At 44.5% G+C, this 21,408-nt stretch overlaps 1 protein-coding gene across 2 annotated transcripts in view; it reads left to right on the top strand.

Annotated features, from left to right (window-relative positions):
• SERINC5 (serine incorporator 5) overlaps positions 1–21,408 on the top strand; it is a 129,998-nt gene that overhangs the window by 62,450 nt on the left and 46,140 nt on the right. The window contains exon 1 of one of the 2 annotated variants that reach the window (XM_032277287.1): positions 320–2,499. The exons of the other annotated variant lie outside the window; for it this stretch is intronic. Within the exon in view, the coding sequence (XP_032133178.1) occupies positions 2,425–2,499 (75 nt within the window). The 5' untranslated portion in view covers positions 320–2,424. Of the gene's footprint in view, positions 1–319; positions 2,500–21,408 lie in introns of those variants that run through there. 2 annotated transcript variants of the gene reach the window in all.

Below are 21,408 nucleotides of genomic sequence, written 5' to 3' on the forward strand. Positions count from 1 at the left end.
GTGTAGAACTTCTTTTTTTTTGAGTCAGAGTTTTGCTCTATTGCCCAGGCTGGAGTGCTGTGGCGTGATTTCGGCTCACTGCAGCCTCTGCGTCCTGGGAGCAAGTGATTCTCCTGACTTAGCCTTCCGAGTAGCTGGGATTACAGGTGCACACCACCATGCCTGGCTAATTTTTTGTATTTTTAGTAGAGACAGGGTTTCGCCATGTTGTTGGTCAGGCTGGTCTCGAACTCCTGACCTCATGATCTGCATGCCTCGGCCTCCCAAACTGCTGGGATTACAGGTGTGAGCCACCACACTTGGTGAGAATTTTTTTTTTTTTAAATTTTTAAATTTTAAAACATTTGTGTAGATTCATGGGGTCCAAGTGCAGTTTTGCTACATTGGTAAATTGCCTGTGCTGAAGTCAGGGCCTTCAGTGCTTCCATCCCTGGAGCAACACATGTTGTACCCACCAGGCAGCCTCTCATCATCCACCTCCTTCCCAGCCCCATGGCCCCTGAGTCTCCATTGTCCATCATTGGACACATCATTGTCCATCACAATTGTCTGTTTATATCAGATGATTGTGTATTTTATCTTAGCCTTGTTTATAGCTGTTCCTGGTGAAATATACCATCTTTTCTTGTACATTTCTGTGTTTTTTACTGAACCCCCACATGACTCAGTCTTACCCAGCAGGGCCGCATCAGTGCCTGGGAAGGGCAGGCTTCTTTGCTCAGGCACAGTTTGCCAGGAAGAGAGAGCAGCAGGCGTGTTCCCTGGGGGCAGCTTTTATCCTAGAGACAGAGGGAAAGGAAAGCCTTGCTGTCCAAATGCCATTTCCCCTTACAAACTGACCACTCCTCACTGCATCTTCCCAGCCAAACAAGTGAGGAGGTGGACGGAAACCTGGAGCAGGCTCTGATGGAGCTGCCCACAGCGGGGATGACATTGCCCAGGGCAATACCTGAGCAGGATCAATCGATCCTCCTGCCTCAGCCTTCTGAGAAGTTGGGACTACAGGCGTGAGCCACCATGCTGGCTAATTTTTCTATCAGAAAGAGTAGGCTTCTATTCTTATTCTGAGGGTCCACTTAATCTCTCATGTACTACTTTTGTTTTTTTAAGTAATACAGTATTCTGTTTGTAAATTCAACAAGCTTGAGTTTCTCAATTGATTAAAGTGGCTTGATGATCCTCTGTGGTCCATGGTGGGAACTCTAGTGTGCACGGGATGTAGTGTGATTCCTGCTCTTCATAAGTTTCTATTCTTAACAGAATTAAGCCTGCATCCAAAAAACCAAAACCTGTTACTATACAACTAGATAGTATCCCTAAGTCGTGAATTTATTGAGACATTGGAGGGAGAAATAATTTGGGAGCCATTGGTATGGGTTTTATGACATAAATTTCATAATGGTAATATTAACACCTGATTACCATCCAAGTAACCTGCCCCATGAAACAGTGTCTAGCAATTCCAGTCAGTATTTATGCTTTCCGACTGTTACAGAACATTTGAGAATCAGAATATGTTGACTGGTATTGCTAGGAAAGGCTTCATGAAATAAGTGACTTGTATGAGTAATAATAAGTATTTTAATAGCTAATGATTGAGTGAGACCATGTGTCAGGTTTTATTCTGAGCACTGTATCTGTATTTTCTCCCTTCATCAGCCCTGTACTCACCTGAACAGTAGGTGCTATCATTACCCCTGCCCTACAGATGGGGAAACTGAAACATTGGTTTAAGCACCTCACCCAAGACCTGGGATTTGAACCTGGTCTGAATGTGTTCTTAACTACGAGGCTGTGTAACTAGAGAGGAGGAGAGGCACGTGGAGAAGGACTGAGAGGAGAGGGGAGGTGAAATGGCCACATCTTGCAGGAACTGGAGTGGCAAGGTGAAGTGTTTGAATGAACATGGTCTGTGGTGAGTGGGAAGCCATTATAGATTCCAGAGCAAGAGGCTATCATCCTGGAAACAGGGAGATATTTTGGGAGGTGAACCTAGAGGTGGTGACGGCAGTGCGCACAGGGTGACTTACAGTCAGAGAACAGAGAGAGGGAGGAGGAGAGGGAAGGGCAACCCTGATGCCCCTCCTAGAGGCTCTTGTAAGTGTTTCTATGCCTGTCGCCTGAATGTACCTATTTACAAGTGGTTTGGCTGAGTGTCCTGCATAGGGAATGAGATCCCCGTGGGTGAAACCAATCCTTTTGCAACTTTAGGGCCTCACAGGGGGATGGCCATCTGGCTACAAAGTCGGCTTGTTTCGTGGCCTACAGAAGAGAGGCTGACCTCATCCTCAGGCGGTGCTTGCGAGTGGGTTTTGAAAGGTCCCCTTGTGGGGACGCACACTGGGCTCCTGCTGGAGTCCTCACCCCCTCTTTGTTGGCCGGGGAAGTGCCTGAGACTGTGACTGGAAGAGGAGAAAGAGCTGCATGCTTGTAATGGCCCAGATGGGAGTGTGTAAGTGCCTCCCACCCAGCGTTCTGCCAGAGTCGTGTGGGCCTTTGGTATGTGGGTTAAGAGTGCAAGGCCAGCTCCCTTGTCAGTTACTCCAGTTTTTGCCTTGGTTTCAGAATGTGGCCTGTGTTTAGTCTGAGTAAGAGGGGACTGCAAGGGATGCTGGGCCAGACTTTGTCCTGCTTCTTTTCTTTAGGGAAACTCCTCTTTCCCAGGAGAACTTTGGCTCAGAGAAAGCTTGACTGCTGGTTGAATAAGGCATGATTCTGTCTTCTCTTGGAGCATTTCCCCATCTCAAAACATGAGGGTTATTTGTTTTGCAGGTCATTCTTGTCATTAACCATGTAATTTAAGCAGGTACAGACTCATGAGATTTGATCCCTGGGGGATCGAAAATCCATTTTAGAATGTAGAATTCAAAGGGTAAAAAAGTGGGCAAGAAAGTAAAGCTTTCCAATCCAAACTGCTAAGTCAAGGTGTAACTTCTGTGTTTGAGGCAGATTCAGATTTGGGCACCCTGGGCAGCCACGTGGGTGTTTGGGGAGGGAGGAGAAAGGAAAGTCTGGGGAGTACGGGCCACTAACACCTGTACTGGAGAAGGAATAATGGGTGACCTATGCAGCCCCAGCCTTTCTCCCCTGAGAGCCCATGTGCCGGGCCAGTGTAGGAAGAGCCTTAGATATTCCCAGCCTCAAACATGTTAGATCTGTTTTCTTCATTCTATGTTACACTCTCCACTCCCTCCCCATCTTTGCCCCAAGCTCCCCAGCCCTAGGCAGCCACTAATCTATTTAGTCTCTGTGGATTTGCCTATCTAGACATTTCGTATAAATAGAATCATACACTATATGGCCCTTTGTGCCTGGCTTCTTCTTCTTCTTCTTTTTTTTTTCTTGAGCTGGAGTCTCACTCTGTCTCCAAGGCTGGAGTGCAGTGGCATGATCTCAGCTCACTGCAACCTCCACCTCCTGGGTTTGAGCAGTTATCCTGCCTCCGCCTCCTGAATAGCTGGGATTACATTACAGGTGCCTGCTACCACGCCTGGCTAATTTTTGTAATTTTAGTAGAGATGGAGTTTCACCATGTTGGCCAGACTGGTCTCGAACGCCAAGCTCAGGTGATTTGCCCACTTGGGCCTCCCAAAGTGCTGGGATTATAGGTGTGAGCCACCTCACCTGGCCCATTTAATATGTTTTCAAGGTTCACACTCAGGTTGTAGCATATGTACTTCATTCCTTTAAATGGCTGAATAATATTCCATTGTATGAGTATAACATACTTTATTTTTATTTTTATTTTTTGAGATGGAGTTTCACTCTGTCACCTAGGCTGGAGTGCAATGGCGTGATCTTGGTTCACAGCAGCCTCCACTTCCCAGGTTCAAGTGATTCTCCTGCCTTGGCCTCCTGAGTAGCTGATATTACAGGAACACACCACCATGCCCAGTTAATGTTTTGTATTTTTGGTAGAGACAGGGTTTCACCATGTTGGCTAGACTGGTCTTGAACTCCTGACCTCAAGTGATCCGCCTGCCTTGGCCTCCAAAAGTGCTGGGATTATAAATATACATATAACATATTTTATTTATCCATTTGTCAGTTGATGGACATTTGGATTGTTTATACCTTATTGGCTATTATAAATTATGCTGCTATGAACATTCATGTACTAATTTTTGCATGGATGTATGTTTTCATTTCCTTTGGGTTTATACCTAGGAGCGGAATTGCTGGATTGTGGGGTAACTGTTTAAGCTTTTGAGGAACCACCATATTGTTTTCCAAAGTGACTACATCATTTTCCCACCAGTAACGTGGGACATTCAGGATGAAGTCATGTATGAAGGTACGCATTTCTTCACACCCTCACTAACACTTAATGGTACATCTTTTTTATTTTAGTCACTATAGTGTGTGTGAGGTGGTTATCTCCTCTCTGCCTGTGCCTCTAACACTGCCCTCTGCCCTTCCTATTTGCTTGCTTTCCCCCGGGCAACTTGTTCATAGTTCTGGCTTTGATTATCGCCATATGTGCATCTGCTTGTAAAGACGCCCTTCACACAGGACAGTGCTGAGGACACCGATAGATTCTTTCTCCCAGCATCCCTCCTTTTCTAGATTGTGTGCTGACTACATACTTTTCCCAAGGCAGGTCATAAAAGTCTTAGGCTTCCATTCTGCATTCCAGTCAGTCACTATGATTCAGCCACGCCCCCCTCCCTGGTGTTGTATATTCCATTTGCCTTGTTTGAACTTGGGTAGCTCCCAAATGTCCCCAACTGCCCTCAGGCTTCTTTCTCCAGATAACTTAGCCTGTTAGTTAGGCTGAGCTGAAGGTGCTGTTTGCTACATTTCTCCGAGATGATACTCTATTTCTAAATTCTGGAGTCACAGCAGTGCAGTAACTGTAGGTAAATACGGTGGCTACTTTCCTTAAAAGCAACTTGGATCTCAAAAGGCTGTTCATAAGTACATCTTTTAGTCAGTTCACAGTGACATGTTAAAATACTTCAGTGGTTCTTGGAGTTGACAGAGTCCTTTGATCCATTATGTTTGAAGCTCTGAAATTGGAGAGTTGAGCTACTTTATTTCCTATTTTTAACTTGAAGAATTAAAATAAAGATGAAGCCATAATAGTAAACATTGCTTGTGGGAAGCCCTCCTTGTGCTAGTTCCAGGGATCTAAAAATGCCTGAAACAAGGCCCCTTAGTTAAAGGATTGAGTTTAAGAGATGAGTGGAAGAAGGCCGCAGCTCACACATACAGTAAGTGTTCTGCCTTCAGAAGAGACAGCAAATACCTGCGGTGTTGTGTGTCCTACAGAGAAAACAATGATCTTTTAAGGATATAATTTGTTTTTTAAATTTGTATAAATTTATGGGGGGTACAAGTATAATTTTGTTACATGGATATATTGAGTAGGATATAATTTGAATACATTGTTAGAACTTTTAAAAGCAGAAAAGTAATCCCAGCACTTTGGGAGGCTGAGGTAGGCATATCATGAGGTCAGGAGTTTGAGACCAGCCTGGTCAACATAGTGAAACCCTGTTTCTACTAAAAATACAAAAATTAGCTGGGCATGGTGGCATGCACTGTAGTCCCAGCTACTCAAGAGGCTGAGACGGGAGAATCGCTTGAACCTGGGAGGCGGAGGTTGCAGTGAGTTGAGACCACACCATTGCACTCCAGCCTGGGTGACGGAGTAAGACTCCATCTCAAAAAAGAAAAAGCATACATGAGGCCAACAAACATGAAAAAATGCTCATCATCTCTGGTCATTAGAGAAATGCAAATCAAAACTGCATTGAGATACCATCTCACGCCAGTTAGAATGGCGATCATTAAAAAATCTGGAGACAGCAGATGCTGGAGAGGATGTGGAGAAATAGGAACACTTTTACACTTTTGGTGGGAGTGTAAATTAGTTCAACCATTGTGGAAGACAGTGTGGTGATTCCTCAAGGACCTAGAAATAGAAATTCCATTTGACCCAGCAATCTCATTACTGGGTATATATCCAAAGGATTATAAATCGTTCTACTATAAGGACACATGCACATGAATGTTCATTGCAACGCAGTTTACAATAGCAAAGACCTGGAACCAACCCAAATGCCCATCGATGATAGACTGGACAGGGAAAATGAGGCACATATACACCGTGGAATAGTATGCAGCCATCAAAAACGACGAGTTCGTGTCCTTTGTAGGGAGATGGATGAACCTGGAAACTATCATTCTCAGCAAACTGACAGAAGAGCAGAAAATCAAACACCACATGTTCTCACTCATAGGCGGGTGTTGAACAATGAGAACACATGGACACAGGGAGGGGAGCACTACACACTGGGGTCAGTTGGGGGGAAATAGGGAAGGGATAGCGGAGGGTGGGGAGTTGGGGAGAGATAGCAAGGGGAGAAATGCCAGATATAGGTGATGGGGAGGAAGGCAGCAAATCACACTGCCACGTGTGTACCTATGCAACAATCTTGCATGTTCTTCACATGTACCCCAAAACCTAAAATGCAATTAAAAAAAAAAGAATGCCTGCAGGAAAGGAAAAAAGAAAAAGCAGAAAAGTCCTAAGTGGTCATCTTAACCAACCTGTCATATGACTGGCGAGAAGCTGTGTCCCAGGAAGTGAAATGGCTTGTCAGAATTGAGACACCAGGCATATATGGAATTAGAGCCCAGGGCTACTGGTCGCCTGGCTAATGTGTCTTCTATTTGTGCAACTAAGTGTGCTTGTTGGTCATATATTCACAGAATTCACAGTAAATGCCTTTTATCAAAAATATCCTTCTTCCCCTTCCTAGACTTTTCTTCTGGGCCCAGGGGTAAGAAGTATTCCTTTTGGAAATAGAGGTATTGATCGACTTACGACCTGTGCAACTTACGACCATTCAACTTTACGACCACAATTGCTAGCCACGACTGCTCCACGTCTGGCAGCACAAACGTTGCCCAGCTGGGCGTACGACAGTGCGGACCAGCTTCTGGCAGCACTACTATCTCCGCGTGCATATAGCCTACTCAACTTACGACCAAATTGTGTTACGACCGGTCTGTCAGAACCAATTGTGGCCGTAAGTCGAGCACTAGCTGTAGCACTGCCTGGGGCTCTCAGCAGCAATCTTAGCTTACTTTCATTCCCCATCTGCCTCCCTCCTGTTGTGATGACCAAAATCTGAGCTCAAGGGATGACTGTTGGTCTGAAGTAGAAAACAGAAGTAGCCACAAAACTAGTATTTATTTATTCAGTGGCTTTGCATGTCAAATAGAACTTGTTTTCAGGTGGTGTTTGGTATAACCATCTTTTTAAAACAAACGTCATCAATGAAAAATATTCCACTTTGATCCAAAATACCGTGCCATTTGTCCCAGTGTAAAATGACAGGTCTTCATGCTGAAGCTGGAGACTTTGGCTCTTGGTTTTCATTTGGTATTTACTGGTTGAATGTGCAGAGCGCACTGTACCTGCAGCCTGTATCAGGGGCTGGCACAGGCACCTGGAGGCCCCAGGTAGAACTCTCCATTCTCAGCTTGTGTGCTTTTGTGTCAGATTACCAGTAACAAGAAAATATTGCTGACCCAGTTCTTGGATTCTGGAGTGCTTTTTAAAAATCCAGCTGAGATGGAGTGCTTTTCAAAAGTTCTCTTTCTGAATAGCTACTGAGTTCATTCTACTGTTATCTTATGTGTCAGGTTATCAAGGAGGAAGTTTTTGAGATTAAAAGTAGGTTGGGACCATCGAACCTCAAGCCCATTGTAGAACTGAGGGAAAATTCTCACCATGGCCTTTTAGAATGTTCCTGTGGGGAGCCAGCTTTGAGGTTTTGCCTCTTAACGCCTCTGAGTTCCCTCCCCTCCAAGTTAGGATGACTCTGGAGACATATGTTTCCAAACAGTTTTGTCTTTTGGTCTACATTTCATCCAGACGTAACATGTGAGAGAAAGCAAGGAGTACTGCGCCCTCCTACGCCTCATCCGTCATTGCTGGGGCCTCATCCGTCATTGCTGGGGCCTCATCCGTCATTGCTGGGGCCTCATCCTCCCCGACACAAGTGGATGCCGGAAAATAGTGGTGGGAAATCGTTTTGTACTGGAGGCAGCAATTTGAACTAATGGATATCCTGCTGAGAGTCTTTTTGAGCCTGAACCAAGGACAAAGAGGTTTGATCTTTGTCCAGTAATAATGAGCTTGCCAGGAGGCAGTAAACTAGAAACAATACCTACTGTCCTTGGTCTGTGAGGATCCATTACCCGCACCTTTTGGGGACCACCAGGTGTCAGCTTGATCTCTTTTAGGATTGGTCTGGCTGTGGGAGGGAGCGAATGATAAGAAGTGAGAATGAGAGTTTTCCTAACAGTTTTTTTTCTGTAATCATCTATAGCATCTGTTAAGCAACTGTCCACAGACAGAGCCTGGGAGGACCCAGCAGATAAATAGAACAGACAAGACCTTTGGAAATGAGCATCGTCAGCCATCATAAACATGGGGCCAGAGGGAACAGAGACAAGGCACATCAAAGAACAGAAGATAAAGTAGCCTCAGAGCGATGGGAACAGGAAGCAATGCGTAGATATTGTGAATAGCTGACTCTCCATACTCTGCACAGAAGTTTAATGGGGTGATTCTGTGACTTGATTGAACTGTAATCCGAGCTCATTCTAAAGTTTTACAAATCGCATAACTGTCATTCTTTGAAATGCAGGTGTCGAGCTCCCTGGAAGGTGCTGGGGATTTCAGAGGTGCTGAGTAACACACAGTTATTGTCCCCATAGAGCTGGCCCTCAGGTAGGGGAAAAGAGAGCAGTTTGGCAAGTGTGTCTGGAAGGAGCCTGTGATGCTAGACTGTGTGTGTCCGAAAGTTAAAAATATGTGAACTCTATTAGTGAATATTGGACAGTGGTGTGGCCTCAGCTATGACTCAGCTGACCTCAGGGGTCACATGGTAACTCAGGAATGCTCTCTCTCCATTCTGGAGACAGAGCTGAGGTGCCTGGGAGGTTTATAAAAGGGAATGGAGTGTTTTTGCCTCCTCAGCAGGGTTGAGCATAATCACAAGGGGTTGGGTATTCTGGGGGTGTGGTTTTAAAATTTCAGCGAGACTGTCTCTGAAGTCTTCAAATAAATCTAAAATTATCTTTCGACACACTGGCTTTCATCAGTGTGGGGTTTATTTTTGGTTCCATAGGCTGTGTTTGTGTGACAGATGTGAGGAGGTTTTCTGTTAGAGCTATTGACGGCTTCTGAACCACAGAGATGAGCACTGGAATCTCATAGACACATTCTCCCTGCATTCCTTCCCACCCCATCTGAGAAACTGTTCTGTGGGTGGATAAATTAAGGTACTTTATTTTCTGCTCAAAAAATGGCATATGGGAGATGCACAGTTTGATTCACTTAAGGCCCAAGTTCCATTTGAGGACAGCTCTGAAGAAGGGAAGAGTCTCACAGGAGAAGGCAGGAGCCAGAGGGTTGGGACAGTTGGAACGCAGCCCAGAGGAGCTGCTCCTTTGGCTCTTGATTGGCAGAGTAAGTTATCACCAGTTGTCACTTGCTTTTTAAATGTGAATTTGTATTTCAGTAGTTAACAGTTAGGCACAACTCCTCTGCAATTCTTCCTAGTAGCGCAGGGGTGGGGCAGACTTTTCCTACAAAGAGCCAGCTGGTACACACTGGAGGCTCTGTCGTCTCTGTAGCAGCTCTCAACTCCGCCTTTGCAATGCAAAAGCAGCCAAAACAATATGCCAGCCAATGGCATGGGCAGCCAAGGAGCGTGGCTATGTTCCAATAAAACTTTATTTACATGAACAGAGGGCTAGCTGGATTTGACCCATTGGCTGTCGTTGGCTGACTCCTGTGAGAGACCCTCTGTGGTCTTATATGTGTTGTTTGCAATTATTCTCCCTTCTCTCTAAAAAGGAAAACATCAGTGGCCTAAACATTGTGCTCAGAGTACCAGAGTTCTTGCTTAAGTTGCAGGTAACTGACTAGGCTGTATAAACCACATACTGGGTAGACAGACTAGGTAAGAATAATGTGGCAATAAATTAGCATAACATGTTTAATAGTAATTATGTCTGTGTGGCATTATTTACAGGTTAAAAAATTAGTCTTTTTTTTTTTTTTTTTTTTTTTTGAGACAGAGTGTCACCCAGGCTGGAGTGCAGTGGAGCAATCTTGGCTCATCACAACCTCCACCTCCCAGGTTCAAGCGATTCTCCTGCCTCAGCCTTCCAAGAAGCTGGGATTAAAAGCGTTCACCACCATGCCCAGCTAATTTTTGTAGAGACAGGGTTTCACCATGTTGGACAGGCTGGTCTTGAACTCCTGACCTAAGGTGATCCGCCTTGGCCTACCATAGTGCTGGGATTACAGGCATGAGCCACTGTGCCCGGCCTCTTTTTTTTTTTTTTTAAAGAGACAGACAGAGCTTTGCTCTGTTGCCCAAGCTAGAGTGTGGTGGCACAATCATGGCTCACTGCAGCTTTACCCTCCTTGGCTCAAGCGATTCCCCGCTTCAGCCTGCTGACTGGGACCACAGGTGTACACCACAATGCTTGGCTAATTTATTTCTTTATTTACTTATTTATTTTGTGGTATAGATTGAGTCTCCTTATGTTGCCCAGACTGATCTCAAACTCCTAGGCTCAAAACGACAATCCTCCTGCCTCAGCCTTCCTAAGTACTGGGATTACAGGTGTGAGCCACCATGACCAGCCGGTTGTCTTTTTATGTATTCTGTCAAAAGATGAAATTACAAATTTAGTTGGAAGGGTGAATTGGATTTTATTTGTGAGTCTAGAATGTCAAATAGAACAAGTGTTCCAGTTAGCTGAGCAGAGGAGGGTGTCTTTTTGGCAGAAAAGTCTCGAAAAAAGCAGAAGAGAACAAAGGGTAAAAACAGAGAGGATTTCCTTATTAGGCAGACTCACATTGACTGGAATCTTTCAGGGTTTTGTTATCGTTCGAAGGAAAACTGGCCCCCAAATTCAGTGGCACTTAGCACAAGTGGCTTCATTTTGGTTTGGTCTGGTCTACTGGGACCTAGTACAGGATCAAAAACAATGGCCTCTCATAAACTCTAGCAATCCAAACCAAGCCTTCTGGTGATCCAGGAAGAAGCAGGGATGGAGAAAATGAGGGTCTGGGCACCCTAGCTCCCAGCTGCTGGGCACCGTCAATCAATCTGATATAAGAAAGATGCTAGGGCTGGAAACTTAAATGTCTGCCATGTACTGGTTCCCATCGCTAGAACTAGGGAACGGGTAATGGGCCTCGCAAATGTTGAGGTTATAGGTAAGTTGCAGAGTCCTGTCTTTCGGGGAATATTAGGTCCTAACGTCCTGCCTAAGGCAAACATCATGACTAATCTGAATTCACCATGAAAATACTTGAAATAAGTAGAGCATAGTTGTGTGCATACAGCATTTCACTAGTAGAACGTTAGTATGAACTTTTCACCTGTTTTATTCACGGCTTGTATCCCTCTAACCTAGAGTGATACCTGCACATAGTAGTTGGGAACGAGTGCATGGATGATCAGATTCTATGCTGTAATACATGTGTCTAATTATGTCATGTAGCATATAGTATGGAATGAAGATTATACGTGGAAACTCTAAATTCATTGTATTTTTATAAATTATTTGCTCATGCCTGTAATCTCAGCACTTTGGCAGACCAAGGCAGAAGGATCACTTGAGCCAAGAGTTCAAGACCAGCATGGGCAACATTACAAAACCCCATCTCTACAAAAAAATACAAAAATTAGCCAAGCATGGTGGCACATGCCTGTAGTCTCATCTACTCAGGAGACTGAGGTGGGAGGATTGCTTGAGCCAGTGAGGTGGAGGTTGCAGTGAGCCGAGATTGTGCCACTGCACTCTAGCCTGGGTGACAGAGAGAGAGACCCTGTCTCAAAAAAAAAAAAAAAAAAAATTACAGAAGACAGTTACGCAAATAGTTGAACTTGCAAATAGTGTATCACCACTGCGTTTAAGAAGAAAACTAGCTAATTTTGGCGAAACGAGGTGGCTCACACCTGTAATCCCAGCAGTTTGGGGATGCTGAGGCAGGAGGATCTTGTGACGATCCTGTGCAAAATAGTAAGACCCTGTCTCTACAAAAGTAAAAGAATAGCAGATGTGTTGGCATGCACTTCTAGTCCCAGCTGCTGGGAAGGCAGAAGTGGGAGGATTGCTTGAGCCCAGGAGTTTGAGGCTACAATGAGCTATGATTGTGCCATTGCACTCCAGTCTGAGTGACAGAGCAAGACCCTTTCTCTATTAAAAGAAAAAAAAAGGAGCTAGCAGATTTGAGGCTTACTTAGCCTGTAAGCATGTGTTTTCACTGAGTGGTTAGAATAGAAAGACCTGCATGTTTCAGCATTTAGTCCTCTCTTTATAGAAATTTCACATTTCTGTGTTTAAGAGATATCTCTCAGCTGGGCGTGGTGTGGCTCACACCTGTAATCCCAGTACTTTGGGAGGCCAAGGTGGGTGGATCACCTGAGGTCAGGAGTCCAAGACTAGCCTGGCTAGCATAAAAAAACCCTGTTTCTACTAAAAACACAAAAAATTACCCAGGTGTGGTGGCACACACCTATAATCTCAGCTACTTGGGAGGCTGAGGCAGGAGAATCGCTTGAACCCAGAAGACGGAGGTTGCTGTGAACCGAGATTGTGCCATGCGCCATTGCACTCCAGCATGGGCAACAAGAACGAAACTCCATCTCAAAAAAAAAGAAAGTGAGAGACATCTTTCCATCAGCCATGTTCATCTCAGGGCAGCATAACGTCTTCTGTTAGACCCTGTGTTCTGTGTGGGGCCATAACCATATTTTCTAGCCAAAACAGAAGTTCAGACGTCCATAGCTGTGGTTTTAAGTTGTCTTAAGTTAGGAATAGATTTGTGTCTTGGACTCAGAGGGTCCTATTCACTCTCTATCTGGATTTGGTGTTAGGGGCAGTGCTTACAAAGACCCTCAGAAATCTAAAAGATTGGCATGTTGACCCTGCGGGGGCAGCACAGAAGTACCTGGCGGAGAGATGGTGTGTACCTGGCTCTGCCTCTCTCGCCGACACCTTCAATGCTCTCTTCTGTGAGTTTCTAAAACCCCCCTTATGGAGAGTTTGGCCTTATCTGTTCAAATTTTAAATGTACTAACTTTATGACCCAGCACCTAGCATCTGTCCTTCTCAACATTTTACATGTGAACAGAGAAATACACATAATAAAGAAGATAGCCATTGTACATTATTTATAATAGTGAAAAAAAAAAACCAAAAAACAGAAAAAAACTAAATACCGACCAGCAGGATAACTAAATTAGAGTTTATCAGGTTGTAGAATTCGAAGTTTTTATTTATTTTTTTTGAGACAGGGTTTGCTCTGTTGCCCAGGCTGGAGTGTAGTGTCGCAATCATGGCTTATTGCAGCCTCAACCTTCTGGGCTGAAGAGATCCTCCCACCTCAGTCTTCTGAACTCCTGGGCTCAAGAGATGCTCTTACCCCAGCCTCCTGAGTAACTGGGACTATAGGCATGCACCACCACGCCTGGCTAATTTTAAAATTTTTTATAGAGATGGGGTCTCTCACTGTGCTGCCCAGGCTGGTCTTGAACTCCAGGGCCCAAGTGATCCTCCTGCCTTGGCCTCTCAAAGTGCTGGGATTACAGGTGTGGGCCACTGGGCCCAGCCTAGAATTCTATGTAGTATGTAAGAAGATGCAAATAGATCTATGTGTTGAACATACAGCAACCTCCAAGACATGATGAATGTAGAGTAATGGCCACAGCAAAGGGTCTAGAAGATACACTCGAACCTGGGGCCAGTGGCACTTCCAGGGAAGCAATCAAGTTAGAATCGAGGCATTGATGGTCAAGGAGACTGGGTTATTTGTATTTTTATTGTAATTTACATATTTTTGTCCATAAGAATATAATTATGTATTGCTTATATAAGTGCAAAAAAAATTGAGAATAATCCTTTGTAGTAGATTTCTTGAAAGCATGGGTAACCTGCTCACCAGGTGCACTTCCTGGTTGTCTCCGCAGTCAGCCTGGAGCTCAGCTGCTGCTTCCACGGTGCTTTAGAGAATTTCCCATCGAGGTCCCAGATGGCTGACTCCTTGCTGCCAAATCCAGTGTTACGTCAGAGTCCACATCACGTTTTCCCTCTTTGCCATATTTGACACTGCTGATGGTCCCATGCTTCTTGGAAGTCTCTTTCAACTTTTCTCTTGCCCAGCACCTTTTCAGTTCCCTCCTTGGATTTTTCCTTCTTCCCAGCTCCTGAAGGTTTGCATTCTCCAGGGTTCTGTGCTTGGCTCACCTCCATCTCCCTGCTCACTTGCACGTTCTCGCTACGTTGATCTACTCATTGGTTGCCTCCTTTGCTGTGTCTATACTGTCTACTTCCAAATCCTTCTCCCTAGTTCAGCTCTTTCTAGAGCACTCTTGCTCAGCCATCCTCCCACACTTCTCCTTCACACAGGCACCTCCAGTGCAACCTGTTATTAGGTGAATTACTGCTCCACCACCCTGAAACTGCTCTTCTGTAGTTCCTATCCATGATGGGCCTGCCAATCTAAAAACAAGTTCCTAGGCCTGGGTTCTTCTACCTTATTATAGGCCACAGCAAATCAGGAAGCAGACCTGTATCCATTCCATAGCCCCCAGCCCCTACTGCTCCTGCCTCTTTACAGAGCTACAAAACTTTTCACTGGGAAAACTGTTTTTCCTTTGTCATCAGTAACTGGTGTGGTTCTTGTTTGCACCATCTGCCTTCAGTTTTTTTTTTTTTTTGAGACAGTTTCACTCTTGTTGCCCAGGCTGGAGTACAATGGTGTGATCTCGGCTCACCACAACCTCTGCCTCCCAGGTTCAAGCGATTCTCCTGCCTCAGCCTCCCAAGTAGCTGGGATTACAGGCATGTGCCACCATGTCTGGCTAATTGTATATTTTTTAGTAGAGACAGGGTTTCTCCATGTTGATCAGGCTGGTCTCAAACTCCTGACCTCAGGTGATCCACCTGACTTGGACCCCCAAAGTGTTGGGATTACAGGCGTGAGCCACCGTGCCCGGCCTAATACTGCATTTTCTAATCTCAAGTAACACTATTACACAACTACAACTTTGACCTACCTCCTCTCCATTTCTTAAGAAGTCACTCCCAAAGCTTATAAATGTTTTCTATATTTGTAGCATCTGGGCCCCTGGCCAATTAGACCTGTAGGTTTTCCTGTAGCTTTTTTTGTTATTTCTTTGTTTGCCTGAGATTGAAATTGTTTTAGGGATGTAGCTAGCATCTCTCCTGTGTAAACAGAATTAAGTGAATTTTCTTCTCGTTGCCATCCTGTTGAGTTTATTACTGTGTTCATGTTTTGGAAATGTTTTTCCTAATTTGTGAGTTCAGAGTACTTTCTTCTGGATGGTGGCTAGGTCTCTGAAAGACAAGTAGTGAATGCTGTATTTTGGACCTCTCAGTTCTAATACAAATGTACCAAGGAAAGATTCACCTTATTGACAGGCTGAGTCGGTGGCTCACGCCTGTAATTCCAACACTTTGGGAGGCCGAGGCGGGTGGATCACATGAGGTCAGAGGTTCGAGACCAGCCTGGCCAACATGGTAAAACCCTGTGTCTACTAAAAATACAAAAAATTAGCTGGGCGTGGGGGCAGGCACCTGTATTCCCAGCTACTCAGGAGACTGAAGCAGGAGAATCACTTGAACCCGGGAGGCAGAGGTTGTAGTGAGCTGAGATCACACCACTGTACTCCAGCCTGGGTGACAAGAGCAAAACTCTGTCTCTTAAAAAAAAAAAAGAAAGTTAATCTTTCAATCCACAGGCATTGGATCCTTTGGTAAACTGAATAGAGCATCTACTGGGTTTTAAGATGTTGTTTCCCACCATGTTTAAGTCGGAATGAATTAGTTTGTGGATCATGTAATGTTCCTGATTCTCTCCCCCAAAATTATTTTTATATAACATAATAGTGCTTTAGAATTAAGGAAGTTAATTTAATGACTACTGTGGATTAAGAACTGTGGTAAGCACGTCACAGGCATTATCTGATGTAATTCTCAGACAACTCTGAGATGGATGTTGGTATTATTTCATTTTGCAGATGACACAATTGAAGCTTAGGGTATGTGTGTGTAACTAGCTCAAGTTAGCAATGCAGTTAGGATTGGAAGTCCCATGAGCTATTTATTCTTACTTGATAGTTTGTGGCTTTGAGTTTGGTTGCTTTGAAAGTTGGGAGGAAATGCCTTGCTCTCAGAGGTCTATATAGAAACAACATATAGGCCGGGCACGCCTGTAATCCCTGCACTTTGGGAGGCCGAGGCAGGCAGATCACCTGAGGTTAGGATCGAGACCAGCCTGGCCAACATGATGAAACCCAGTATCTACTAAAAATAAAAAGTTAGCCAGGCATGGTGATGTGTGCCTGTAGTCCCAGCTACTTGGGAGGCTGAGGCAGGAGAATTGCTTGAATCCAGGAGGCAGAGGTTGCAGTGAGTTGAGATCATGCCACTGCACTCCAGCCTGGGCGACATAGAGAGAGACTCTGTCAGAAAGAAAGAAAGAGAGAAAAATAGAGAAAGAGAGAGAGAAAAGAAAGAAGGAAAGAAAGAAAGGAACAAACAAACAGCATACAATGTGTAAGCCTGACTTGTAAGCCTGTCCTTGGGTGCACAGAGCCAGACTTAAGAGGTAACACCCTTAGCAGGCACATCCCCTTCACCTTGTGGTGTGGAATTTGTATGTGATGTATTTTTTCTTTTTCCAAAACTGGGGTGGACTTTGGAACAGCAAATATTTAATTGGAGCAAATTCCCCTTGCCAGAATATGGCTAGCTTATTCTCCTTGGAGGTTCTTTGCCCAAAAATACTCACCACATACTAAAACTAAATGTGGTCAGTCACCCACAGAGCATAAAGGAGGTCTTGGTTAGGATTTGGAGCAGGGAGGTTGTTTACCTGTTTTTGATGAATAGACAGTGCCAATGTACACTCACCCTTTGATGAGCCTTAAAGGGCTCTGGGCACATTCCAGATACTGGAATAAACAAACAGTGGAGGGGATTTGTTGGGGATGGTGGCATAGGAGCTCAGCCTGCCACTGTTAGCATTCTCCTTGAAATGGATTTTGAAGGAAGAACAAAGAGAGAGGTGGGGAGGGAGAGAAGGTCTAAAGGTGAATAATGGGCTGGTGTAGATGAAAGAGGTGCTAATGTGCATGTGTTATGGGGAAGATGTGCTTCAGGAATTAGAGTTGCTGAGGCAGTGGAAGAGAGAAGGTGGGGAAGAAAATAATTTAATGAATGTCATAGAGCAGTAGATCCTGTGTAACTGAAACAGCCTTATGAATGAGGTGGTGTGGCTTCTCCACGAATGTAGCTTTTATAGATTCAAAGCAACTTACTTCCTTGTTACTAGCACTACTCATACAGTTGTAACTTTTGTTTTGGGTTAGACACTCTGAAACATTCATTTTGTGTGTGTCCCCTACCATATTTCAGTACTTGAAGATTTTAACCATGTTGGTTGATCACTCATGTTTAAAACATAGCTAAAAATTGAGATTCCTCTAGAAAGCACCTGCGTGACTTCTCATTACCTGCCTGCGGGCGCTTCCTGTGTCCTTGTTCCAGCCTCAGTGGCTGTTCTAAAGCAATTTCCAGACCAGACCGTTCTCTCTGGGATGCCCTCGGTGTTAAAGAGTAAGCTCCTACTCTGTTCTTCACTTCTGCTCTCTGTCCCCTGCCAGTTGTACTCCTTCCTCTACCCCAAACAGCAATGAAGAAAGAAGAAAGAAGAAGAAGAAAAAGAAGAAGAAGAAGAGGAGGAGGAGGGGGAGGGGGAGGGGGGGGAGGAGGGGGAGGGGGAGGGGGAGGAGGAGGAGGAAGAAAACAGCAGAAGAGTTTTATCTGATTCTGATTCTTAGACTTCATTCTTGTTTTCTATGCCATCCTGCCAATTGTATCTCTACCTGCAGAATTTCTAGTTCTCTGCCTAGGGTTACCTTCCTCACCTGTTCCCAGTGGCCTTCAGACTTGTCCCCCTGCCTCAAGTCTGTACTCTTTCACCATGTCTTCCACTTTGTGGCCAAAGATGTTGTAGCTTCAGTAGTGCTTTTCCCCTCGCTTACAGGATGGGGGCCTGACTGCTAAGCCTAGCATGCACCTCGCCCTTCCCAGCAAGACCCTGCCTTTGTAGGGAAGGGAAAAATGGCTTCCTTCCACTCTTCTAGGTTCTCTCTCTGGGAAGCAAGTTGAATTGACATAAGACCAATTACAGGATAAAAAGCATTTTAAAAAAAGAGATAGACCAGGCCCAGTGGCTCATGCCTATAATCCCAGCACTTTGGGAGGCTAAGGCAGGTGGATCACTTGAGGTCAGGAGTTGGAGCCTGGCCAACATGGTGAAACCCCATCCCTACTGAAAATACAAAAATTAGCCTGGCATGGTGGTGGGCGCCTGTAATCCCAGCTACTCAGGAGGCTGAGGCAGGAGAGTCACTTGAACCTGGAAGGCAGAGGTTGCAGTGAGCCGAGATTGTGCCACTGCTCCAGCCTGGGCAACAGAGTGAGACTCTGTCTCAATTAGAAAAAGAAAAAAAAAGCAGTCAGATGATAGACGCTTATAGCATCTTGAGCTACAGAGAGAAATAAATAGGGGTTTGGGGCCTCCAGGTGTTGCTGGCAACACGTAATGGGAGGGTGAGGAGAAGAAATGTATGGTGAATAAACGTTGTCTGATACACTTTTCTAATGTAGATTTCCTCTATAGATGTAAATTGTTTGTCTAAAATGGCAGCTTTGCAGAGCTACTTCTGTGTCTTCAGTTTCTCAGAATAATGAGCTTGAAATATGCAAAGAAGAATAGTTTAGGGTGCCATATCCTGGTTTTTGTGAGTGACACAAGGTCAGAGGTAACCAGGTCCATGAACATTTGTGCCTTTCCATGACACTGGACGTTTATTGATGCTAATTCAATTTCAAAAGCCACCAGCTACGTGGAGTTCCAAGGAGGCAATTCTTAGTACTTCGCATTCACTTGTTAGGTCTGCAGGCACACAGGCTCCGGCCACTGCACAAGCCAGTCAGTATTGCAAACCATACACAATCGTGTACTCAGTCAGTATATAGATGTTACTAATTAAACATTCCACTGCAAACAAAATAACATTTAGCATTAAGAGAAAGGGAATAGAAAAAGGGTTAATGAACTAGCCCAGGGAGAGCAACAAAGAAAAAAAGAATTTCCTGGTCTGGGCTGGTCAATCTGGTTGGTCTTGCAAGAAAGAGTCTTTGATGTGGGCAGAGCTTTCAGGGGCAGATGCCAGGTGCTTGTCTCGAGTTACAACACTGCCTACCCTTTTTGTGGCCACAGAGTCCTCCAGTGAGGACTGATAGTTTAAGACTGTGCTTGTTTATCTACTTACCTGTTTAGATGCAGTCTTTATTTATCAAGCAAAACATCTCATCTCTGTTACGACAAAATGATGTTAAAAAAGTCATTAAAAACGTAGTTTTAGGAATTTGCTGAAAACAAAACGTTGGATATTTTCTCATGAAGCCTTTCATACCTTTCCATGAAAACGGAGCTGACCAAGTGTGGTGGCTCACGCCTGTAATCCCAGCACTTTGGGAGGTACTGAGGCAGGTAGATTGCTTGAGTCTAGGAGTTTAAGATCAGTCTGGTCAGCATAGTGAAACATCGTCTCTACAAAAACAAAATTAGCTGGGCTTGGGGGTGCATGCCTGCAGTCCTAGCTACTTGGGAGGCTGAGGTAGGAGAATGGCTTGAGCCCTAGAGGTGAAGGTTGCCGTGAGCCAAGATTGTGCCACTGCACTCCATCCAGCCTGGGCAACAGAGTGAGACCCTGTCTCAAAAAAAAAAGGAGCGGGGAGAAAATGGAACTGTTTGTGTAATGGAAAAGAAACCATCTCAGGACTGCCCAAACTCTTTATGCCAAAGGGAAAGTTAAGACTGGAGAAACAGTCACCTGACACTGCTCCTCTCCCGTTGCACCTTGCCCCCCCTTGCCCGATAGATAGCTGTGACTTCCCAACCTTGTGTCAAAGCGCTATGCATTAGCCAGCCCCTGGAGAAGGCAGAATGCCTCGTGCATCCCGGATGTCTGCCCTCAGATTGCTCCTAAGTAAATTCTCTGCTGGCCCCTTAACCTTTCAAGCTGTGTATCTTCCCATAAAAAGACATGTCAGCTTTAACTTTAGGTCTGTGATCTAAGTCTAGCTCCTTGTCCATGGAATTGCAGTCTGTTACATTTCACACTGACAATGCCCATTGCAAGCTTATCTTCCCAGGTGCAGAACAAAGACAGGAGAGCAGTCCTTTCTCTGCCTGCCCTGAGACTACATAATTAACTCTTCCTTCACTTTCTTTTTCAATGTTTATCGTATCTCTTGTATAGCAGAGTTTACTGGGCACTAATTTAAATCTCAGGAGAATGTCAGGTTTGCCTCGCCACCTGCCCCCTTTTCCTGCATGCCTTCTTCCCTTCAAAGAAATGGGTAAACACTGACCCTTCTTGCAAACTTTTTGGAGCACGGGCCACAGAAGATTCTGTGACTTTCTATGTTTCTGGGTGGGTCCTCAAGCTCTGGCTTAATTATCCCCTGTTGAGACTCTTGCTTCAGTCTCTCAGTTGGGTTGACATTTGTTTATGGAAATCCTGGTAGCCACTTATATTATTGTTTCTTCAGTATCTTCTCTAGAGAAAAACTGTAAATTCTCTTCTTTATCATGCGTCACTTTTACCTTCAGTTTTGTGTTATTTTTTCTCTGTGATATTTTATTTTTCTTATGAACAATAGTTATAATGTGATTTAACTTATTTTCTGTTCAGAAGAGTCTTCAACTTTGATGTTAATAAGAATTACGACTGACCAAATCCTTATTTTATGACTTTACTAGGAATGTGCTGCTTGTTCTCATTGTGTAAGATTTTAATCTGATAATGAAAGTGATTATGTCACATTGGAGCCTTCTAATTTGTCTAGAATAAACTATTGTCAACATTTATCAGAAGATTAAGACCCATTAATAAAGATCTCCAGTGGATCAAGAAAATACCCAATTAACAGCCAATTTAGAGAAACAAAACAGATGGCAATAAACTTGGGAAAAGATGCTGAATCTCACTAGGAACAAGGAAGATGTACATTAAAGCAGGATATTGGGCTTTTGCCTTTAAATTAGACATCCAAGTTGGGAAATGTGCAAGCTCAGATATTAATGGTAGGATTTAAATTTGTATAGGCTTTGAAAGTATGATTTAACTCATATCTTGAAGCTTAAAAATATGGGCCGGGCACGGTGGCTCAAGCCTGTAATCCCAGCACTTTGGGAGGCCGAGGCGGGTGGATCATGAGGTCAAGAAATCGAGACCATCCTGGTCAACACGGTGAAACCCC

Source organism: Sapajus apella, unplaced genomic scaffold (genome assembly GCF_009761245.1).
Source record: "Sapajus apella isolate SASKATOON/1434 unplaced genomic scaffold, GSC_monkey_1.0 scaffold1, whole genome shotgun sequence".
Classification (NCBI taxonomy): Eukaryota; Metazoa; Chordata; class Mammalia; order Primates; family Cebidae; genus Sapajus; species Sapajus apella.